The 17875-nt window shown below is 40.2% G+C and overlaps 1 protein-coding gene across 1 annotated transcript in view; it reads right to left on the bottom strand.

Moving 5' to 3' along the window:
- Positions 1-17875, bottom strand: part of LAMA4 (laminin subunit alpha 4) — a 162350-nt gene that overhangs the window by 121305 nt on the left and 23170 nt on the right. Inside the window, exon 2 of the mRNA XM_075063889.1 lies at positions 6981-7082. Coding sequence (XP_074919990.1) covers positions 6981-7082 — 102 coding nt within the window. The remainder of the gene's footprint in view (positions 1-6980; positions 7083-17875) is intronic.

Consider the following 17875-nt stretch of genomic DNA (forward strand, 5'->3'; position numbering starts at 1 on the left):
GTTTTGCATTTTGCCAAGTTAATACAATCTTTTGCTTTTACAAAACCAGTCAACCCTTAAAGATTATGGGGAAAAATATAACGGAGGCCTGATTCTAAAGGTTTCTAAATGAAGACACCCTCTACAGTATGTAATCATTCATGCACCATTTCATCAACAACAGAATGGCCTGAGTGTATTTTCCTATGTTAGAAAATTCCCTGATTTCAGTAGGACCAAGAGTATGTTATCAATAAAATTTGAAAGTTGCATCAAACCACTAGGAATTCAGATAATGATGTCTCAATTTAAAAGAACATTTTCAACAGAGTGTAATAGGAATGATTTTGCTTGCTAAGAGAGACACTGGTAGCAATTATGAACACAGATAAATGGCATGGGAACAAATAAATAACATGGCGGCAGTGAGGAAAGGACTATGCATTTATGTATATTCTTTAGATTTACTGATTCAAATATAGAGATGGGCTTGAGGTACAATGTTTGGATCCAGATCCAAACTTCCTCAAGATTTTGATGTGTTTGTGTCCACCTACAATGAGGATAGTGAATATTGCCAGCCCCAAGCATTCAAAAACCAGGGGTCAGGCCCAAGGTGTCATGAGAGTGGCTTAAAAACTGTGAGACTTAATTAACAGGAAGCATTGCTGTGGCCAGCCACAGATATGCTATTGCTCCTTCACCGTGAAGAGCAGACTCTCTATGGACTGCGTGTTTGAGAACTGCACTCCTGTGCCTCTGTATAAGGGGGTGGGGGGGAAGTGACACACACAAAGATCTGAGTGTATGATGATCCTTCATCCCATATCAGATGAAGGACCATGTCTGACTGGTCTATTCCTGCAATCAAAAGAGCCATAGGCAGTCCACCAAGCCCTCTCATAGATATGTATTGCCTTTGTCTCCCTCATTGTTGGACAGATGAAATCCATCTGTGCAGAAGGAAAAAGATCAGTTGTAAGACGCAAGGTTTTTCTTTAAACCAGAAGTATCTATTAAACTGCAGACCTGTGCCAATTCCCTGTTGCTTTCCTTTATTACTTGATGGATGGATGGAGATCTATTGGCTACTCTCCAGATCTGCCTTGGCTATCATGAGGAACATATTATCCTCAAAGGCAGAGCTGCCAAATCCCTTCCAGCCTTTCCAGTCAGCTGTAAACCCAAACACTTAAACGTACAAATCATCCAAATGACAACATGCTCTATTGTTAAAGAATCCATAAGAGGGACGAATGGATCATAGCAACTCTAGCTTCCCATCCCGTGATCATTTTGTTTTTCTAGTTCCTCTAAATGCTTTCTGCCCTAATCACGAGACACCTCAATGCATGTGGATCAAATGTAGAAAAAACACAAAGCATTGTAATATTTCTAACAACAAATCAGCACCCCTACAAAGCTTTATCTCCAGACTCTGCTCTTTTTGCACCATGTAGCCTAATATGATTTCTGTGTAAGGAGCTAACCCTAGACTAATATATACTCTCCATTACTAAATACATCCTCAGAAAGGTCACTGGTAACTCACTTCAGAAATACCTTTTCTCCACACAGCCCTCCTTGCCACTTCTTAATTCTCCCACCGCTGCTTTTGTCATAAGTAGATAGGTAAGGGTTAATTTTCTTTTACCTGTAAAGGGTGAACAAAGGGGGAACCAAACACCTGACCAGAGGACCAATCAGAGACCTGGATTTTTTTTAAAGTTGGGAGGGAACTGGAAACCGGGGTCTTTTTTTTGTTTTCCTCGGCTGTGAGTAAACAAGCTTTTCTTCTAACTCCATCTCTCTCAAATTCTACTATCAAATGTGAGTACAAAGGAACCAAAGTAATCGGCTGTGATGTGCTTTGATTTGTATTTACATGGGTGTTGATTTGCTGGACTGGTTTAATTGGGCTATCTTTTAATCAGGCTGTTTATACCTATTTTCTTATAAGCCATATCCCTGTATTGAAGTTTCTTATGCAGAGTGTAGTATATGTAAGTTCTTTTCTTTTTTTATATAAAGTTTTCTTTTAAAACTTGTGGGAGTTTCTTTTCCTATTGAGGCAAAGGGGAGAGAAATTCTCTGTGCCGGACTCTGTTACATCTGTGACAGGCAAGCGGGGGAGGGAAAAGCCCATGCTCTGGTGGGTTACTTTCCTATTGTCCCAGGGCGGGAAAAAGTTACGGGAAAGAAAGAGAGAGAGAATCAGCTCTGTTCCTGGTGCTTGAGGCTTGTCTCTTTGGAGAGACGGAGACAAGTTCTTGGTATTGTGATGTAAAGAGATTGCATCAATTCCCTCAGATTGCTCAGAGTGGAACAACGGAGAGAGAGGGAGAAGGGAGGGGAGATCATTCCTTGCCGGTTAGACTCATATTCGAAGTCTTGGGGGTCCTCCCAGGGAAAGTTGGGGAGGCCAGAGAGGGGGTCCCCCCAAGGAATTTGGGGAACCCAGGCTGATAGTAGCCTCAATACTATCTGGTGGCAGCGAAATAAGATCCAAGCTGGGTATAAGCTTGGGGGGATTCACAGTAAGCACCCAGATTTTGTACGCTAAGGTCCAGATTTGGGACACACGTTTACCACAGCTTTACTCTGCTGAAGTCATTGTCAAACTGCTCTACAGGCAGCACTGGCTGGCCTCCTCTCTTCAGTGTTGCACTATTGTGTTTCAGCATTGTGGGAGAAGCCTGGTTTGTTGAGCAGAAGCTATGAGTCTCCTCCCAAAGTCCACTCACATACTAAACCAAGAGCAAATTGCTTCTGAGAAGCTGCAGGTTGACTGTTTCTGATATATTTGCTACTCAGAAAATTTCAGAGCAGATGACCTTCCATAACCATCATAAATTCATGATCAAATATAAAGGAATTTGAAGAATGGATAGGATTCTTTCATTTTACTATCTGCTTTTGCAAATTCCAGTCTCAGTTTACAATGGAGGAGTTTCTTATGACTAGGTCAGCTCCAGGTTAAAGGGTGCTGGCGAAGGAGAGATTTACTCCCCCAAATCCCATGCAATTTAATCTGCAATAAAGCCCAATTACTTGAGCTTTATTCTGGTGAAATAAATTTCACTCTGTCTGCAGCTGCACCCTGTCCCACCATTGTCAGCTACTGTAAATTCATACATGTAGCAACTGGTAGGTACATGTAAACAAAAACAAAGGTACAAAGTGCTGCTGTAAACTGGTCTCCTCTCTCAGTCAGAACCAAGGGGGTAACAAACAAGAAACTTCTGACATTTGTTGAGGGCAATATCCTAAAATCAGCACTGAGAGTGGGTGTCTCTTTCTCTGCTCTTGTGCAGATGCATTACCAATGCGTGTGACACAGCTGACAAATGACTTTTTTGAGATAAAGCATTATTGTGATATCTATACTGTCGTATATCATAAATGCAGTTTAGACAATGCTGACTGCTTTCTTTTCTTCTAATTGGGTGTGTTTCTATATTAGAAATAGATTGAGCAACTGTCCAGTTTTAATTAAAGGATCAAATGATTGATCTATGTACCAGTTTTACAGTAACATATATAAAAGGAATGTTCTAAAAGCAATTATTCCTTGTCCTTGGATACCTAATGAGTTTGCTGATTTATTGACTGTGTACATTTAGTTCGCTTTTAGAAACTCCACAGGATTGATTTATACTTTATAAATAAGGTTGAAGGAGATTTAAAAATAGAAGCTTAAAATAACATTGTCATGTCTGTAGAAATTAAAAATATTAACATTGCACTTTGGGGCATCATTAATAAGGTTTTAATTTTAATTGATTTCAAATTCATAGCTGAAGTCAATACAAATTCCATTTGGTTTCTATGCACTGGAGACCACTATCAACAAATTGATTTTTGAGATTTGCATGGTATGGAACTCTTAAAGCATTTCTATTGAACTTGGTCCTTATAATTCATCCTTTTCAGTGCAGCTTTTTTATTTCCATTTTCACAATAGCCCAGACCAATTATTCTGTCTTTGTATATTAGTTATTATCTCCACTAGAAGACAAATAATTATGTTCTGAGATGATATAGTAACACTTGCAGCTACATGACAACATGATTTCTAGGTTGTCTTTCACCATTTGAAGCACAAAACTCCCAAACTTTGTACTTTTCTACATTTTTACAATTATTTGAAGGATTCTTTTTTGGGAGTTGACAAATTTAAAAACTTTTTGCTACTTTGCTGGATTTTAATTACATTTCAGACATTCATCTGGTAAACTTAGTCACATCAGTGACCCTTTGTGATTGTACTGTGCACTTAGAATCCATCATTAATAAAACCTAAAACCACCCTCCTGCTATCACTTCTTTGAAGCAGGAAGCTAGCTGGAGCAGCGGCTCCGTTACCTGGTTATAAATGGGTGAACAAGAACAATAATAAAGGCCCAGATGTATTCACAGAATCTCTTCCTCTGTCAGCTCCTTTCAGACAGTTTTTACACTAAGCTATTTGGATGCAGAGGACCCTGATTCTGCAAACTGTTACTACCAGGTGTGATGCTTACTAACCTGAGTAGCAGTGGAGTAATTTGGCTACCAACATGTGAGGAACAAAAACCTGGACCTACAATACCATGAGGCCCCACCACTATGAGGATCCCAGTGGTATAAATTCCCTCTTCCTGCATAGTCTTTGTCCAGATTTCCACCTGTGTTGCTTCAGGTTTGATAGCAGCTGTGATTAGCAGATGCTGTTAGAGCCTTGTCCATTATTTAATGGCTCTTCTTCTCCAAGTTTCCTCGCTCCCATTAACTTCCTCTGTTTTTTCCCCTCACTGTCTCTTCCTCTCTGACCCAAAATCCATTCTTCTCTCCTTCTTCTTGAAACACTCTCACTGCTCTTCTACTCCTTGACCCCATCACTCTCTTTCCTCCCTTCCTTTTTCTTCTCTCACTCCTCTAAGTCTACCAGCCTCCCCTAACTCTCCCCTTCAAACCCTCATAGCCTCACAAGTGTCAATATCCCAACGGCTCCTCAGGCCATTTCTTGTCCTGCTCTATGTTCTCTTCCCTCCCCACAAACTTTTTTTACTGTCCCTTTTTATCAAATCCCTTTCCTTTCCTATTTGCTCCTCTTTTTCACCTAAATTTTCCCATTCTCCTCCTTCCCCCAAGGTCTGCTGGCTGAGCTGTACTGAAAGACGTGAAATCCTTCAGGTGTTAGCGCCTAGTATTTTTCTCTAGCAGCTGCTCAGTTCAGTGAGTCTAGTTGTCCCATTGGTTGAACAACACATGTGGGCCACAGACATGTTCTCGGATTACTCTCTGCAGCATGTCAACAACTTTATCTGTTTCTTTTCTACTCTTTGCATCTGCAATGCTTTTCATAAAGAACAGCAAACAAAGCCATTTAATGCCTCAAGGCTTTTGTATTGTTTGCTATTTGATTATTTACTCATCTTCCTCTCCAAATCCCAGTGTCTAAAAGTCCTGTGCATGGAGGGTGTGAGTACCTATGTATACATATATCTGGCAATATCAAGGATATTTTTCATTTAATCTATATTAAAATAGTAAAACAATCAATCTGAATAGAAACAGGGCTGGTGAGTAATTACAATCCTGAACATACAACTGACACCAAAGACAGAATAAGTTATCCTACCTAGGTACTGAACATGCTGTAAAGATCCTCTTCCGACTAGTTTATTAATGATAAGAAACATGTCCTCTTGAATGTCACAGTATATAACTGTAAAACCTGCCAACTCGATAAAAGCTGCATTTATATTCAGCAGCATCTTTTAGTGGTGGATCTCAAAGCACTTTCCAAATATAAATTAAGACTCACAACACTCCAGCGAAGTAAGTTGGTATAATTTTCCCATTTTACAGAGAGATACATTGAGGCAGAGAGGGGTTAAGTGAATTGCCAAAAGTAGCACAGTAAGCCAGTGGCAGAGCCAGGAATAAAACCCAGAAATCCTGACTTACAAGCCCCTACACTAACTAGTAGATGTTTGCTATATTGTTTTAATACAGTACGATATAAAGCGTTCCCCTGTTCTGTTGGTATTTGGTAGTTTTACTGTTTTAATTTCCTATAATATTTATCACTTTGATTGTCTGTTAAATGATGGCAGTTTTGCTGCTTTGGCTTTTGTTCCTAATGTGATACACTACTAATACTAACCCCACTATTCCATATAAGCCGATAATGAGTGAGACAGAGCATATGACAGGCTACAGTGTTACACTGGAATTCAAGCACGTTCTTTCCTCAATGTATTATTTCAAGTTCCTATCATCATTAGTCAGCAGCAGGAAGCTAGCTGCTGTGAATTGTTAAGTAGAGCTGCTATAGATAACACATGTATGTACATACTCGGAGGTCACATACAACCATAAGCTGTTTGTATGATATATAACACAGTACAGTGAAAGGGAGAGTTGGAATGAGCTTACATTGATATGCTTTTCTCAAAATGGATCCCAAAGCCTTTTCTGTGTTGATAAACTGATTAAAATTTTCTCTCTACGAATCACTTAACCTTTGAGATGAAATATGACAACTCTTTAGTGGCTCACCCAAATGCTTCACATCAGTTTAGGGCACGAAGTCAGAATATTTTGTGTTTGGAAACTACAGAGATAATTTGGGTTGGTAGAATGTAAATACTTTCATTGAAATTTGGTCAGGACCAAATTAACAATCCTAGCACCCGGAGATCTTTAATTATGATAAGTGATCATGACCTTTTAAATGTAATTCAGAAGAAAGCACCTCTGGCAATGCAGTATAACACTGTGCTGGTGTATTGGGATCCAGGACTATTGGTGATATAAGAATCTCAGCTTTTGATTTACCAACACCACAACCTACAGTAGCTTTCATCCAGGTGGTGACTTATCTAAGATCAAGAGGAAACTCTGCTACAGTTTTATCTTGTCAATCAAAATATAATTCATGTTTATGGTGAAATGGAAGGCATCCATGAAATGGGGGACCAGCAGAGGGAGTGAGGATGGCACACATGACTTACCACACAGATTCCAGATCCATCAAGGCACTTGTTTGCATTACCATTACAGTTACAACGGGAACAATCTCCTGAAGCAGTTTGATAAAATCCTTCTTGGCATTTCTGCAATGAGAAAAATCAAAATAAAGTATTTTCTACATATATGCATTTTAAGTTCAGGTTTGGCTAATATTCAGAGACAGGCAAGTATTGCAACAGTCAGGTTTCCTCAGAGAACATGACATAACCCCATCAGAATAGACCACACACACACTGCTGAACTCAGATAGGGTTTTACCTCCTTCTCCTTTAGTCTTTCTTTCTTGTCCTCTCCTCATTAATATGACAACATTCATTTCTGTTTCCCCAGGTGGCCACGTGATGAGAAACTTGCAGATTCTTATGGTAAATGTGAGGTGCAAGTGCGGAAGATAAGCAGACAGAGAATGATTGACTCTAAGGCTTTATAAAAATAGGTGTTTTTGAGGAATGTTTTGAAGGAGAGGAGGTGTCTCATTTCACACATGCAGGGCCTGATCCAAAAGTCCATTGAAGTCAATGGGAATCTTTCCATTGGCTTCATTAGGGATTGGATCAGGCCTATAGAGAAGAAAGAAATATATCTATGAAGATTAATGTTCCTCTGAACAAGAGCTAACTGACAATCATGGAGCGTGGTTTGTATAGTATTGGGCTACTCACGCCAATATCTATCGATGGAGATGACAGCATGCGCAAACTATACTATATGGTAATTCCAGAAAGTAATTCCTGAAATGACAGCATGTTTCTGGATGTGCCATATAGAGATTCTATGTTAAAGTCAAAATAGATGTGAAGAAATTAAATGTGCTTTTGTACAGCTTGTATGCTGACTTTCCTGTAAACCCTTGAATGTGTGACCATAACTGGGATATATCTATATAGGATTATTTTGACAAGTATGTTTATTGAAATCGGACATTAATACATATAACATAATTTCATAGAAAAGAAATAGTCTAGTATAGCAACATGTTTTAAATATTAATTATAGCAATAAAATTAGATAATCAGTAAAATAAATACTAATAACAAAAAATTCTAAAATGACCTAAATAAGACTACAAAGTGCACAGGGGCTTTGAGTGGGGTGGTCACAATAGAAAGCCAACCCTGACTCAGGGGCTGAGGCCTCAGTAGGGACCCTGTTAATCCTTGTGGCAAAGAGTCCCTCTGCACCATTTGTGTGTGGTGTTACGGCCATTGGGGTTGTGTGACTGTGGATCCTGTGGCCCTTCCCTTTGCTTACCTACAGCAATGTCCTGGGTGAGACTGTTGTGAAGACCTACTACCTCAGTGGTGTGTAGTGGATGCAGAGCACCTGTAACATTTCCAGCACAGATCTTGAAGGCTTTCTGATTAGCTGAAAGCTGTGCTACATACCATATATACTTGTATATAAACAGGAATAGGATATTTGGCCTAAATGTAAAAGAATTTTTCAGAGAGTCACTTATATAAGGATATGTAAAAAACTTTCTCTTCCCCAACCCAAGGGATTACTGTAAATATGGTAGTTCAGATGGACTGGCATCTCTCTGGAATGACAAAACCTCTTTTTCCACCTTAGGAATGGATGGACCTGAAGGACTTACTGATTTGTCTACAATTCTTGCCTGTGTCCTGGACTTAGGCAGTGCTGACATCATGAGGTGCTCCGGTGCCTTTCTCCTGTTCATTTATGTAGCAGTGTACTCCCAGAACAGGATTACATGCCTGTACAAAAGTCTACATGGCTTATATGTAGGTCAATTACACTTTTAATTTACAGATAATATACCAATATTTATGGTAAACATAATTAATCATAAAATCTCCACATCCTCAAAACCCAGAAATCTGTTATTTGCTTAAAAAGACAAATGCATATAAATAGTGCATTTGTGATGCTGAACCACTTTATTTGATTATGGCTGAGCAGTCCTATTAGCTGGTTTGCATCCCTTTGTTAAGAGAGACTTAAAAAAGAAGATTCAACAATATTCGCTAGCCATCCAGGATATATTAACTGTTGAGTATGGTAGAAAGGAAAATTATTTAAAAAAAATCCCCTGAAAACATTTTATTCTTCCATTGTTTGACATAGTTTTAGAAGGTCTATCCCTGAGGTGATTTTCATAGTCAGGAGTGTGCCCAATTTTCATTGAAGATATCATGGGATTGGCTCTCCACTGCCTTGCAACTTCTGTACGTCATTTATGATTTAGTTCATCAATGATTTAGATAATGCATAGAGAGTACACTTCTAAAGTTTGCAGATGATACCAAGCTGGGAGGGGTTGCAAGTGCTTTGGAGGATAGGATTATAATTCAAAATGAACTGGACAAACTGGAGAAATGGTCTGAAGTAAATAGGATTAAATTCAAAAAGGACAAATGCAAAGTACTCCACTTAGGAAGGAATAGTCAGTTGCACACATACAAAATGGGAAATGACTGCCTAGGAAGGAGTACAGGAGAAAGGGATCTGAGGGTCATAGTGGATCACAAGTTAAATATGAGTCAACAGTGTAACACTGTTGCAAAAAAAGCAAACATAATTCTGGGACATATTATCAGGAATGTTGTAAGCAGGGCACAAGAAGTAATTCTTCTGCTCTACTCCGGACTGATATGGCCTCAACTGGAGTACTGTGTCCAGTTCTGGGTGCCACATTTCAGAAAACACGTGGACAAATAGGAGAAAGTCCAGAGAAGAGCAACAAAAATGATTAAAGGTCTAGAAAACATGTCCTATGAGGGAAGATTGAAAAAATTGCCTTTGTTTAGTCTGGAGAAGAGAGGACTGAGGGGAGGACATGATAACAGTTTTCAAGTACACGTTGTGAAGGCCAAGACTATAACAGCGTTCAAAAAGAATTAGATAAATTCATGGAGGATAGGCCCTTCAATGGCTATAGCCAGGATGGACAGGGATGGTGTTGCTAGCCTCTGTTTGCCAGAAGCTGGGAATGGGTGACAGCGGATGGATCGCTTGATGATTATCTGTTTTGTTCATTCCATCTGGGGCATCTTGCATTGGCCACTGTCGAAAGACAGGACACTGGGCTCGATGGACCTTTGGTCTGACCCAGTATGGCCATTCTTATGTTCTTGTGTTCTTAAAAGGTTATAACAAGGAGAAGAGAGAAAAATTGTTTTCTTTAACCTCTGAGGCTAGGACAAGAAGCAATGGGCTTAAATTGCAGCAAGGGCAGTTTAGGTTGGACAATAGGAAAAACTTCCTATCAGGGTGGTTAAGCACTGGAATAAGTTGCCTAGGGAGGTTGTGGAATCTCTGTCACTGGAGATTTTTAAGAGCAGGTTAGACAAACATCTGTCAGGGATGGTCTAGATAATACTTAGTACTGCCATAGTTGCAGGGGATTGGACTGGATGACCTCTCAAGGTCCCTCCCAGACCTATGATTAACCTCTTGTAAAGTGGTTATAAATTGCTAACAAGTGAGAAAGGCAGCATTTCACACCCACTTTGCACTGGTATAAGTGACTATGCAAGATGCAATGCAGTGCAAAATCAGACCTCATCTTTTTAGTGAACTGTGTTGACTTAGCTTAGAACTAGATTTGCTTACATAGTTCTTTCTTATTTTCCTGGGTTGCTCTGGGATCATCTTCTGTTCCTACCTGTGCCTTACTTTCCATTGTCTTACCCATTGCTCCTCATATCCATTCCCTAAGATGATTCTCCTTGCAATTCCATTAAATGTTCTCAGTGGATAGTAAGAGACAGTAAGAGAACAACCCTTGTCTTCTATTCCCCTCTCAAGGATACTGGATGAAGTCTTTTTATTTTATCAAACTAGCTGCTTATTTTAAATTATAATGGTATCTGACATGATATTGGCAATAGGAAGGCAAGATTTAGACCTGAAACATTAGCCTAGTCCTACCCCAGAGTACTGGAGCTGGTTCTTTGGCAGAGATGAACATAAATGGAAAACTTAGCTGCCTTTAGAATTTTTATATGCACTGTTAATTTAATAGCTATGGCGGGGACGGAATCCTTCATACTATCACTACATAGGGGTATCATAAATACTAGACATTTGTATTGCTTCTTTCAACAGGTGCAACCTAACATGGATTTGCAGAATTGGCTCACAATAGACTAAGAATTTCAGCTAGATGATTGAACCACACACCATGGAAAGCAGACAATTAGTTTCCAAATTCAAAACAGATTCTTATTACAAAGTCTTTCTTGGCAGTAGTTCTCTCCTCTCATATAGATCTAAGGCATGTTATGTTCTTTAATGTCATTCAGTTGGTGGGAGGTCTTAACTAATAAATTAGTGCCTCTCTGTGACAAGAACTTGGGGGCAATCCAGACCAGTAAGGGATTGTGTCGCCACTTGTCCTGCAACCCTGGATGCCTCACAGTGCTTTAGTGCTCCCAGCTGGGGATGCTCAGAACCAGCCAACAGGCATGCAGGTCACATCCTGTGTACTAAACAGCTCTGGTTCAGCAGTTCTGATCCCAGCAGCCTGTCTACAGGCCCACAGCCCCACTCTGGCTTCCACCAGTCTTGGTTACAACTAGCAAAGTACACCAACAGACTCCCAGTCCTGAATTCCCCCCAAACCATGTCCTCTGCAATGTCCAGCCCTCTCCCGGACAGTTCAGAGAAATCATATGTTTAATTTGTTCCTCTAAGACACAAAAGTACATCTCAGCTTGTTAACTTAACTGGAGTAAATATACTGTTTCACTAAACACAGCACTGGTTGGTTTATAGTAAAAATAAAACAAATTTATGAAACAATAGGATATAGATTAAGTGATGCCAAGTAAAAGGAATAAAGTTAGAAAAGGTTACAAGCAAATAAAAATGAAAACACATCTAAATGTCTAAAACTTAATCTAGCAAATAAAAGTGCTTTGTTTAAGATGTTTTCTCACCTATATTCAGTTCTCAGAGACACTGACCCTCCCCTCCTTGATTAGTGGATCCATCTTTCTCAGTTTGCAAGTGTTCTATTGCCTTGTGTCCATTTAATGATGGATGCCCAAAGATGGCGTGTGTTTGCTTATATCTTCCACAGTTCAGTGACTTTGTTTCAAAAGGCAGGATGACTTCATGTTGTTCTTCTCTTCCTGAGGGCTTCCCACCCCCTTGTATGTAAATAGGGCTTCCATTGATTTAATTCCAGCATGCTTAATTTACATAGGAGACAGATAAATGACTGTCTTCTCTCTTGTCTGAAAGGGAATCTTTCTTCCTGTTTGGCCACAGACTTTAAAACATAATATCATTAAGTATCCATATCTCCTCATAGTGTTAATACATACATTCCACAATGATATTAATCACGGGTATGTCATTAGCTTTCAGAAAAGACCTCTCTATGCCCTGTTATTATAAGTAATATTGTATACAATCAGTTGATTCAATTGCTTATTACTTGAGGTTTAGATCCTCTGTCTTTATAGACCGGCAAACCTTTGAAATGGATTCTTCTGAGAGCTACCCCTCAATCAAAATAAAGGTTATTTAAGCTGTGAGGAAGACGACATGGAGTCTGGTGATGAAGGAAGTTCCATGTTCTTTCTTCTCCCACTTATTGGCTGAATAGCTTTGTTTATCTAATATGTAAAAATGGACCTTCATTATCTTCGCCTGAAGATTGGGCTGGTCAGAGGATCAACACAATTCTTTGTTTAAGGCAGACTTGTTTACCAACTCTCCCTGACGTGCCTTGTTTAAACACACTTTTGTCATAATTCAAGCATATATTCATAACTCTTAATACCTACCACACACATACATCACACAACAATACTATTGATCAGTGAGTTATTAGTTTTCAAATGATGTCTCACAAAGCATATTCTGTACAAAGATTATTACAATCATGTGCAGGATCTGAATAAAGGGGTGCTCAGTGTCACACTGTCCAATAGCTTTCTTGCTCTTGTGGTATGCAGAATCATTGTTAGGATACAATGATGACCATGCACATTGCTGAACTGTGTATAAAATTGAGAAAGGGAGTCCTACGAGCTATTTACAACTCTCCAACAATGTTAATCATCTTCATACTTATATTAAGCATGTTTGTTGTATCTCTGCACATCATGCTGTAAACGACTACCCTACAACATTGCAACAAATACCCAGCTCCCTAAATTGCCACTTGGCTGCAGTGTGCACCCTGGTCACTCAGAAATGTGCAGCTGCAGAGGTGATAGAACCAAGCTTCTCCTATTCCAAAAGTATAGTCACCTTCCATTAAACTAAAGGGAACTCTCTTGTAGCTGAATAGGGCCTATGAAAGACAGTTCAGCTGTTCTGAATCAATCCCACAGAGGACAGTGATACACAAAGGGTTACATTTTCAAATGTACTTAAATGACTTAGGAGCCTAAGTCCCATTGACTATCAGTGTGACTTAGGCTCCAGAATGCCTGATTGAAATCAATGGTGGTCAGGCACTGAACCTGCTTAGGTGCTCCTTTAAATCCCATTAGGCACCTATCTGCATCTTTAGGCACCTAAATACCTTCGTAAATCTTCCCTGAGTGCCGAAGGCCCAGATCTTCAAAGATCAGTGTGAATTCGGATAATTCTTTTAAGGATCTGGGCCTCAGTCATTTTTCAAAATGGGACTTAAACTCCTAAGTCATTTTTCACCATTGAAAGTACAATGCTACTCACCATTGTAAGTACAATGGGTTTGATTCACCTCTTGCACTGGTTTAAATCAGAAATGGAACTGCACAAATCTGAGAGGAAAATCAGATCCAGATTGTTGCCCTTGGCCGGACCGGCTCTAACAAACCAAATACGTGCTCGGGGCAGCACAATTCCAGGGGTGGCACTCCGGCCACTCCTTTTTTTTTTTTTTTTTTTTTTGCTTTGGAGGTTGCACACTTGGAGGTCTTGTTTTTTTTTGCTTGGGGCAGCAAAAAACCTAGAGCCAGCCCTGGCCCTTGGATACTGGCAATTAACCAAGCATTCTCCAAGTATTAATTATTATTATATTTTTACTGCTCCCTCCTCCACTGGTGACAATGGAACGATACGTTATATACTCCAATGCATACAGCAAACATCATGTTTATAAAAAGACATGTCAGAATGTTCAGCTAATTAAGTGATCCAATTGGGCTAATGTTTGTGGGTGCATAAAATAATTGCAGAGAGGGCATAAACAGGCTTGGAACAAAATCAATTTGGCCTCCCTGAAAAATGTTAAATATACTCCATGAGTGATGCAAGAAGTGGGTGAGGAACATTTCCACCCACTGGCCCTTTTATGAACTTTGGAAACAGTTGGTGGGCCAGAATGTTGGGTCTGTATAACCCATTATATCTTCAGGATTATGCATTATTGACTACTGGAGGGGATTTCTTTAGCCCAAGGGACAATATTTTTTTCCAAGTAAAAGCTGAAAAATTCAATCCAATATATCTCTCTTACTAAGTCCTTTAAAATCTGTAAACCTTGTTCATGTAGTTTACATTAATTTTTGCACCTGGTTTTTATTATGACATTTCTCAAAACCAGCTGTAATGCTGCAATATTAGCTCTTCCTACTGTAGATTGCTATAGAATATGCTGACAGTGGCATTGGAGTTACTTCCTTTCCCCTGCTTCATCGTATCCCCCTGTTCCCACCATCTTTGTTGGTGTGGGTGTGGGATTGGGCTGGGGATAGAAGAGAATATACAGTGGTTCTGTTTTCACGTGCACTCATGTAATTACACTGAAATCAGTGCAGTTACTCTGATCTATACCTGTGTAACTGAGAGTAGAATCACAGCCACATTCCCTTTTCTGAAGCCTCAGTAGCAGTAGTGATGTCATGGCACGGTACATAGGTTTGCTTTGAACATGCCTCTTCTAATTTGTTTCTTTGAAGTGGGAGAATGATGTAGGTAATTGCTCAGAGTGTTTTAGGTAAGTCTGTGATCAGGTGGCATTTTCCTGAGCTAGTTTTTAGTATATCTCCCTGAAGCAGGTCCCTCTTGTCAACAGAGTGTCACATAGAGGCAGATAGTGCCTCTTTCTATTAGCTCTTTCTATTTATTATTTGTATTCAGGTAGTGCATAGGGGCCCCAATCCTTGTGCTAGGTGCTGTACAAATACAGAACAAAAAGAAGGTAACATCTCCAAAAAGCTTACAATCCAAATAAAAGATGAGCCACAACAGAGGATGCAACAAATAGAATAGTGAGCTAAGGTCACAGCCTGCCAGCTGCCTTGTCAGTGCTGGGTTGTATGTAGCTCTTAGACCGAGGAGTACCTGTCAAACAATCCTGGTGCCACTTTGCAGCTTGGGAGTAGAGCTGAAGGATTTCTTCCTCCCAGCCCTGAAGAAGCTAGTCAGCATACAGCATGGATGTTCAGGCACCAGACTGAAGATTAGGCTCTAGAGAATTATCTACTAGATTCTTACTTCCAAGTGCAATCGAAGGATCACTTTAATTACTGTGTCATATATGGAGGAACAGCTTTTGAGTTTATTAAAACCAGGGCTTTATTTGGCTGCAAGCATCTTAAATATGAGACTATAAAAAAAATTCTGTACTGGGTCCTAAATCTCACAGTTCTGTATGGCGTGGTGATTTTGTTACAAATGTTTTGTAGGCAAAATGCATAGACACTTCAGTTTCTTGCAATAAACACAAATTTTAAATCATATTGGAATTATTCCTTAATATGCTATCTTTGTTTTGGAAAGAACTATCAAGATGTCTACATTCCTTAGTGAGTAACCAGACAGTGTTATTTGGTGACTTCTTTTCTGCTTCTCTTCTTCCCCTGCTTTGATCCTCTCTCTGAGTGGGAATATCCATTCACAACTGGCCCTGAGCAGTTCTTAACTTGTAATGAGAGAGACGATGGGGCTCAAGCAATGATTTAATATTAAATTTTAAACTTGTTATGACTTTGAATGTGCAGTTACCAAAGACAATAATACTGCTGTACATTCAGTCGTACAGTGTTTTTTTGAAAGAGTAGCCTACTGTACATACTAGTGTGAGATGTTTAGAATCACATATTTTACTAGGGCTGTAACCAGGGCAGGGACAGTGGAGACAGCAGGGCAGCCACCAAGGGCACAAAGCCGGGGGGAGGGGCCAGAAAAATAGGATGAACGAAAAAACCCGGTAGAGATTAGAGCTTTACCAGGCCACCCTTACTTCTACGTTGCTGCTGGTAGGGGCACTGGCTTCAGGGCTGGATGTCTGGCCAGCAGCCACTGCTCTCTGGCTGCTCAGCTCTGAAGGCAGCGCTGCTGCCAAAGTGGGTGGCCTGGCATGGTAACGGGACCCATGGGATCCCAGTCCCACTGCAGGGCTCTACCACCTACTAGTTTTTCAATCCCCCCATTTTTCTACACATACCCCGGCTTTGTGCCTTGGATGGCTGCCCTGCTTGTCCCACCCTGATTGTGGCCCTGATGGATACAACTGTGCTGAGAATTTTAAGTAAAACACTTTTCAGAGCAAAAAATAGAGATTTTTTTACTTTCATAACTGATGCGGCAAGCGGCAAGGCGCCAGGGCTATGAACTGTCAAACCGACAGATACTGAGTCTCACGCCTGGCAAGCCCTGGCAGAAATTAAGCACGGACCCTGACTAAGAGGCAGCGTGTAGCTGCACTACCCAGGAGCAGTGTAGGGACTGCATTGTGACACCGAAGTTCGCAGTTTGGTCCTTGCTTCTCCCTTTGCTCCAGTTGAGAAGTAAACTATGCCAACTTCATACCAGGCATGGATTCCTTTTCTCTCAGTGCCAGCTCCATTGTTGTTTGGGTGCCCAAGGTCTGCCTGTTGCCAGCCTGCTCCCTGCCTGGGAGGGTGAGTAGCTGCTGCATGGAGGCTGCTCTCACCTCACGCTGTGACTTGCAATATTGATAGCTTATGCAGAGAGGGAAGAGTTACCTTATGCCCTCTTATTCTCCTACATAGTGCACAGGGCAAGTCAGGATCTTGCTGTCTAATATCTGAATGTAAATTTTGAGCTGTTCAGGGCAGATACTCAATCTTGTTTCTGTGACATTCTTAGCACACTTTTGGGCTCTGAAAATCATTACTGATCATCATTATTATTATTTTCTCAAGAATCTTCAGCATGAGCACAGGACTACACCTCTCCAAAAATGCTTGTAAAAATCAAATCACATTAAGAATTGCAAACCACTGGCAGCAAAAATATAAATTTCTGCAAGGTGCAGATTTATCAGTGCTTCCATATTTTGAGCAGTCCTAGAAATGGAGTATAAAACTGTAAAGAACTTGGTGCATGTGTGACTCCTATTACTTACAGTGGGAAGTTTGCATGCATTGAGGAGATAATATAGCCCCAAGTAACAAATATGCCTTTATAGATTTTTGATGCATTTGATAATTTGTATTTTCATCTTCATTATCTGACCATCTGTATTATGGGTGGTATAGTATCTGCAGGACCCCAAAATGTTTCCCCACTCCCATCCCTAAGAAAAGGGCTTCTAGTTGAGAGGTGGGATGTTAGAACCCAGAGGAGCTCACTCAGGGGCTCAAGGGAAGAAGGCAGAGCAGCTATTCCTAATTTTTAAGGAGCATATAAAGCATAATCTAGTGGAGAATGGCATCATAAGAACTAATGGCTGGAAGTTAGAGCCAGGCAAATTCAAATTAGAAAGGCACAGGCTTTTTTGTTTTGTTTTTTTAACAATGAGGCTGATTAACCACTGAAACAAACTACCAAAGCAGGTGGTGGACTTTCCATCTCCTGATGACTCCCTATCAAAACTGGCTGGCTTTCTGGAAGATATGCTTTCATCACACACATGCCATTGTGCCCAGTACAGGAGTAACTAGATGAAATAATATGACCTGTGTTACAGAAGAGGTCAGACTAGATCAACCAGTGTGAT

Source organism: Chelonoidis abingdonii, chromosome 3 (assembly GCF_003597395.2).
Source record: "Chelonoidis abingdonii isolate Lonesome George chromosome 3, CheloAbing_2.0, whole genome shotgun sequence".
Lineage (NCBI taxonomy): Eukaryota > Metazoa > Chordata > Testudines > Testudinidae > Chelonoidis > Chelonoidis abingdonii.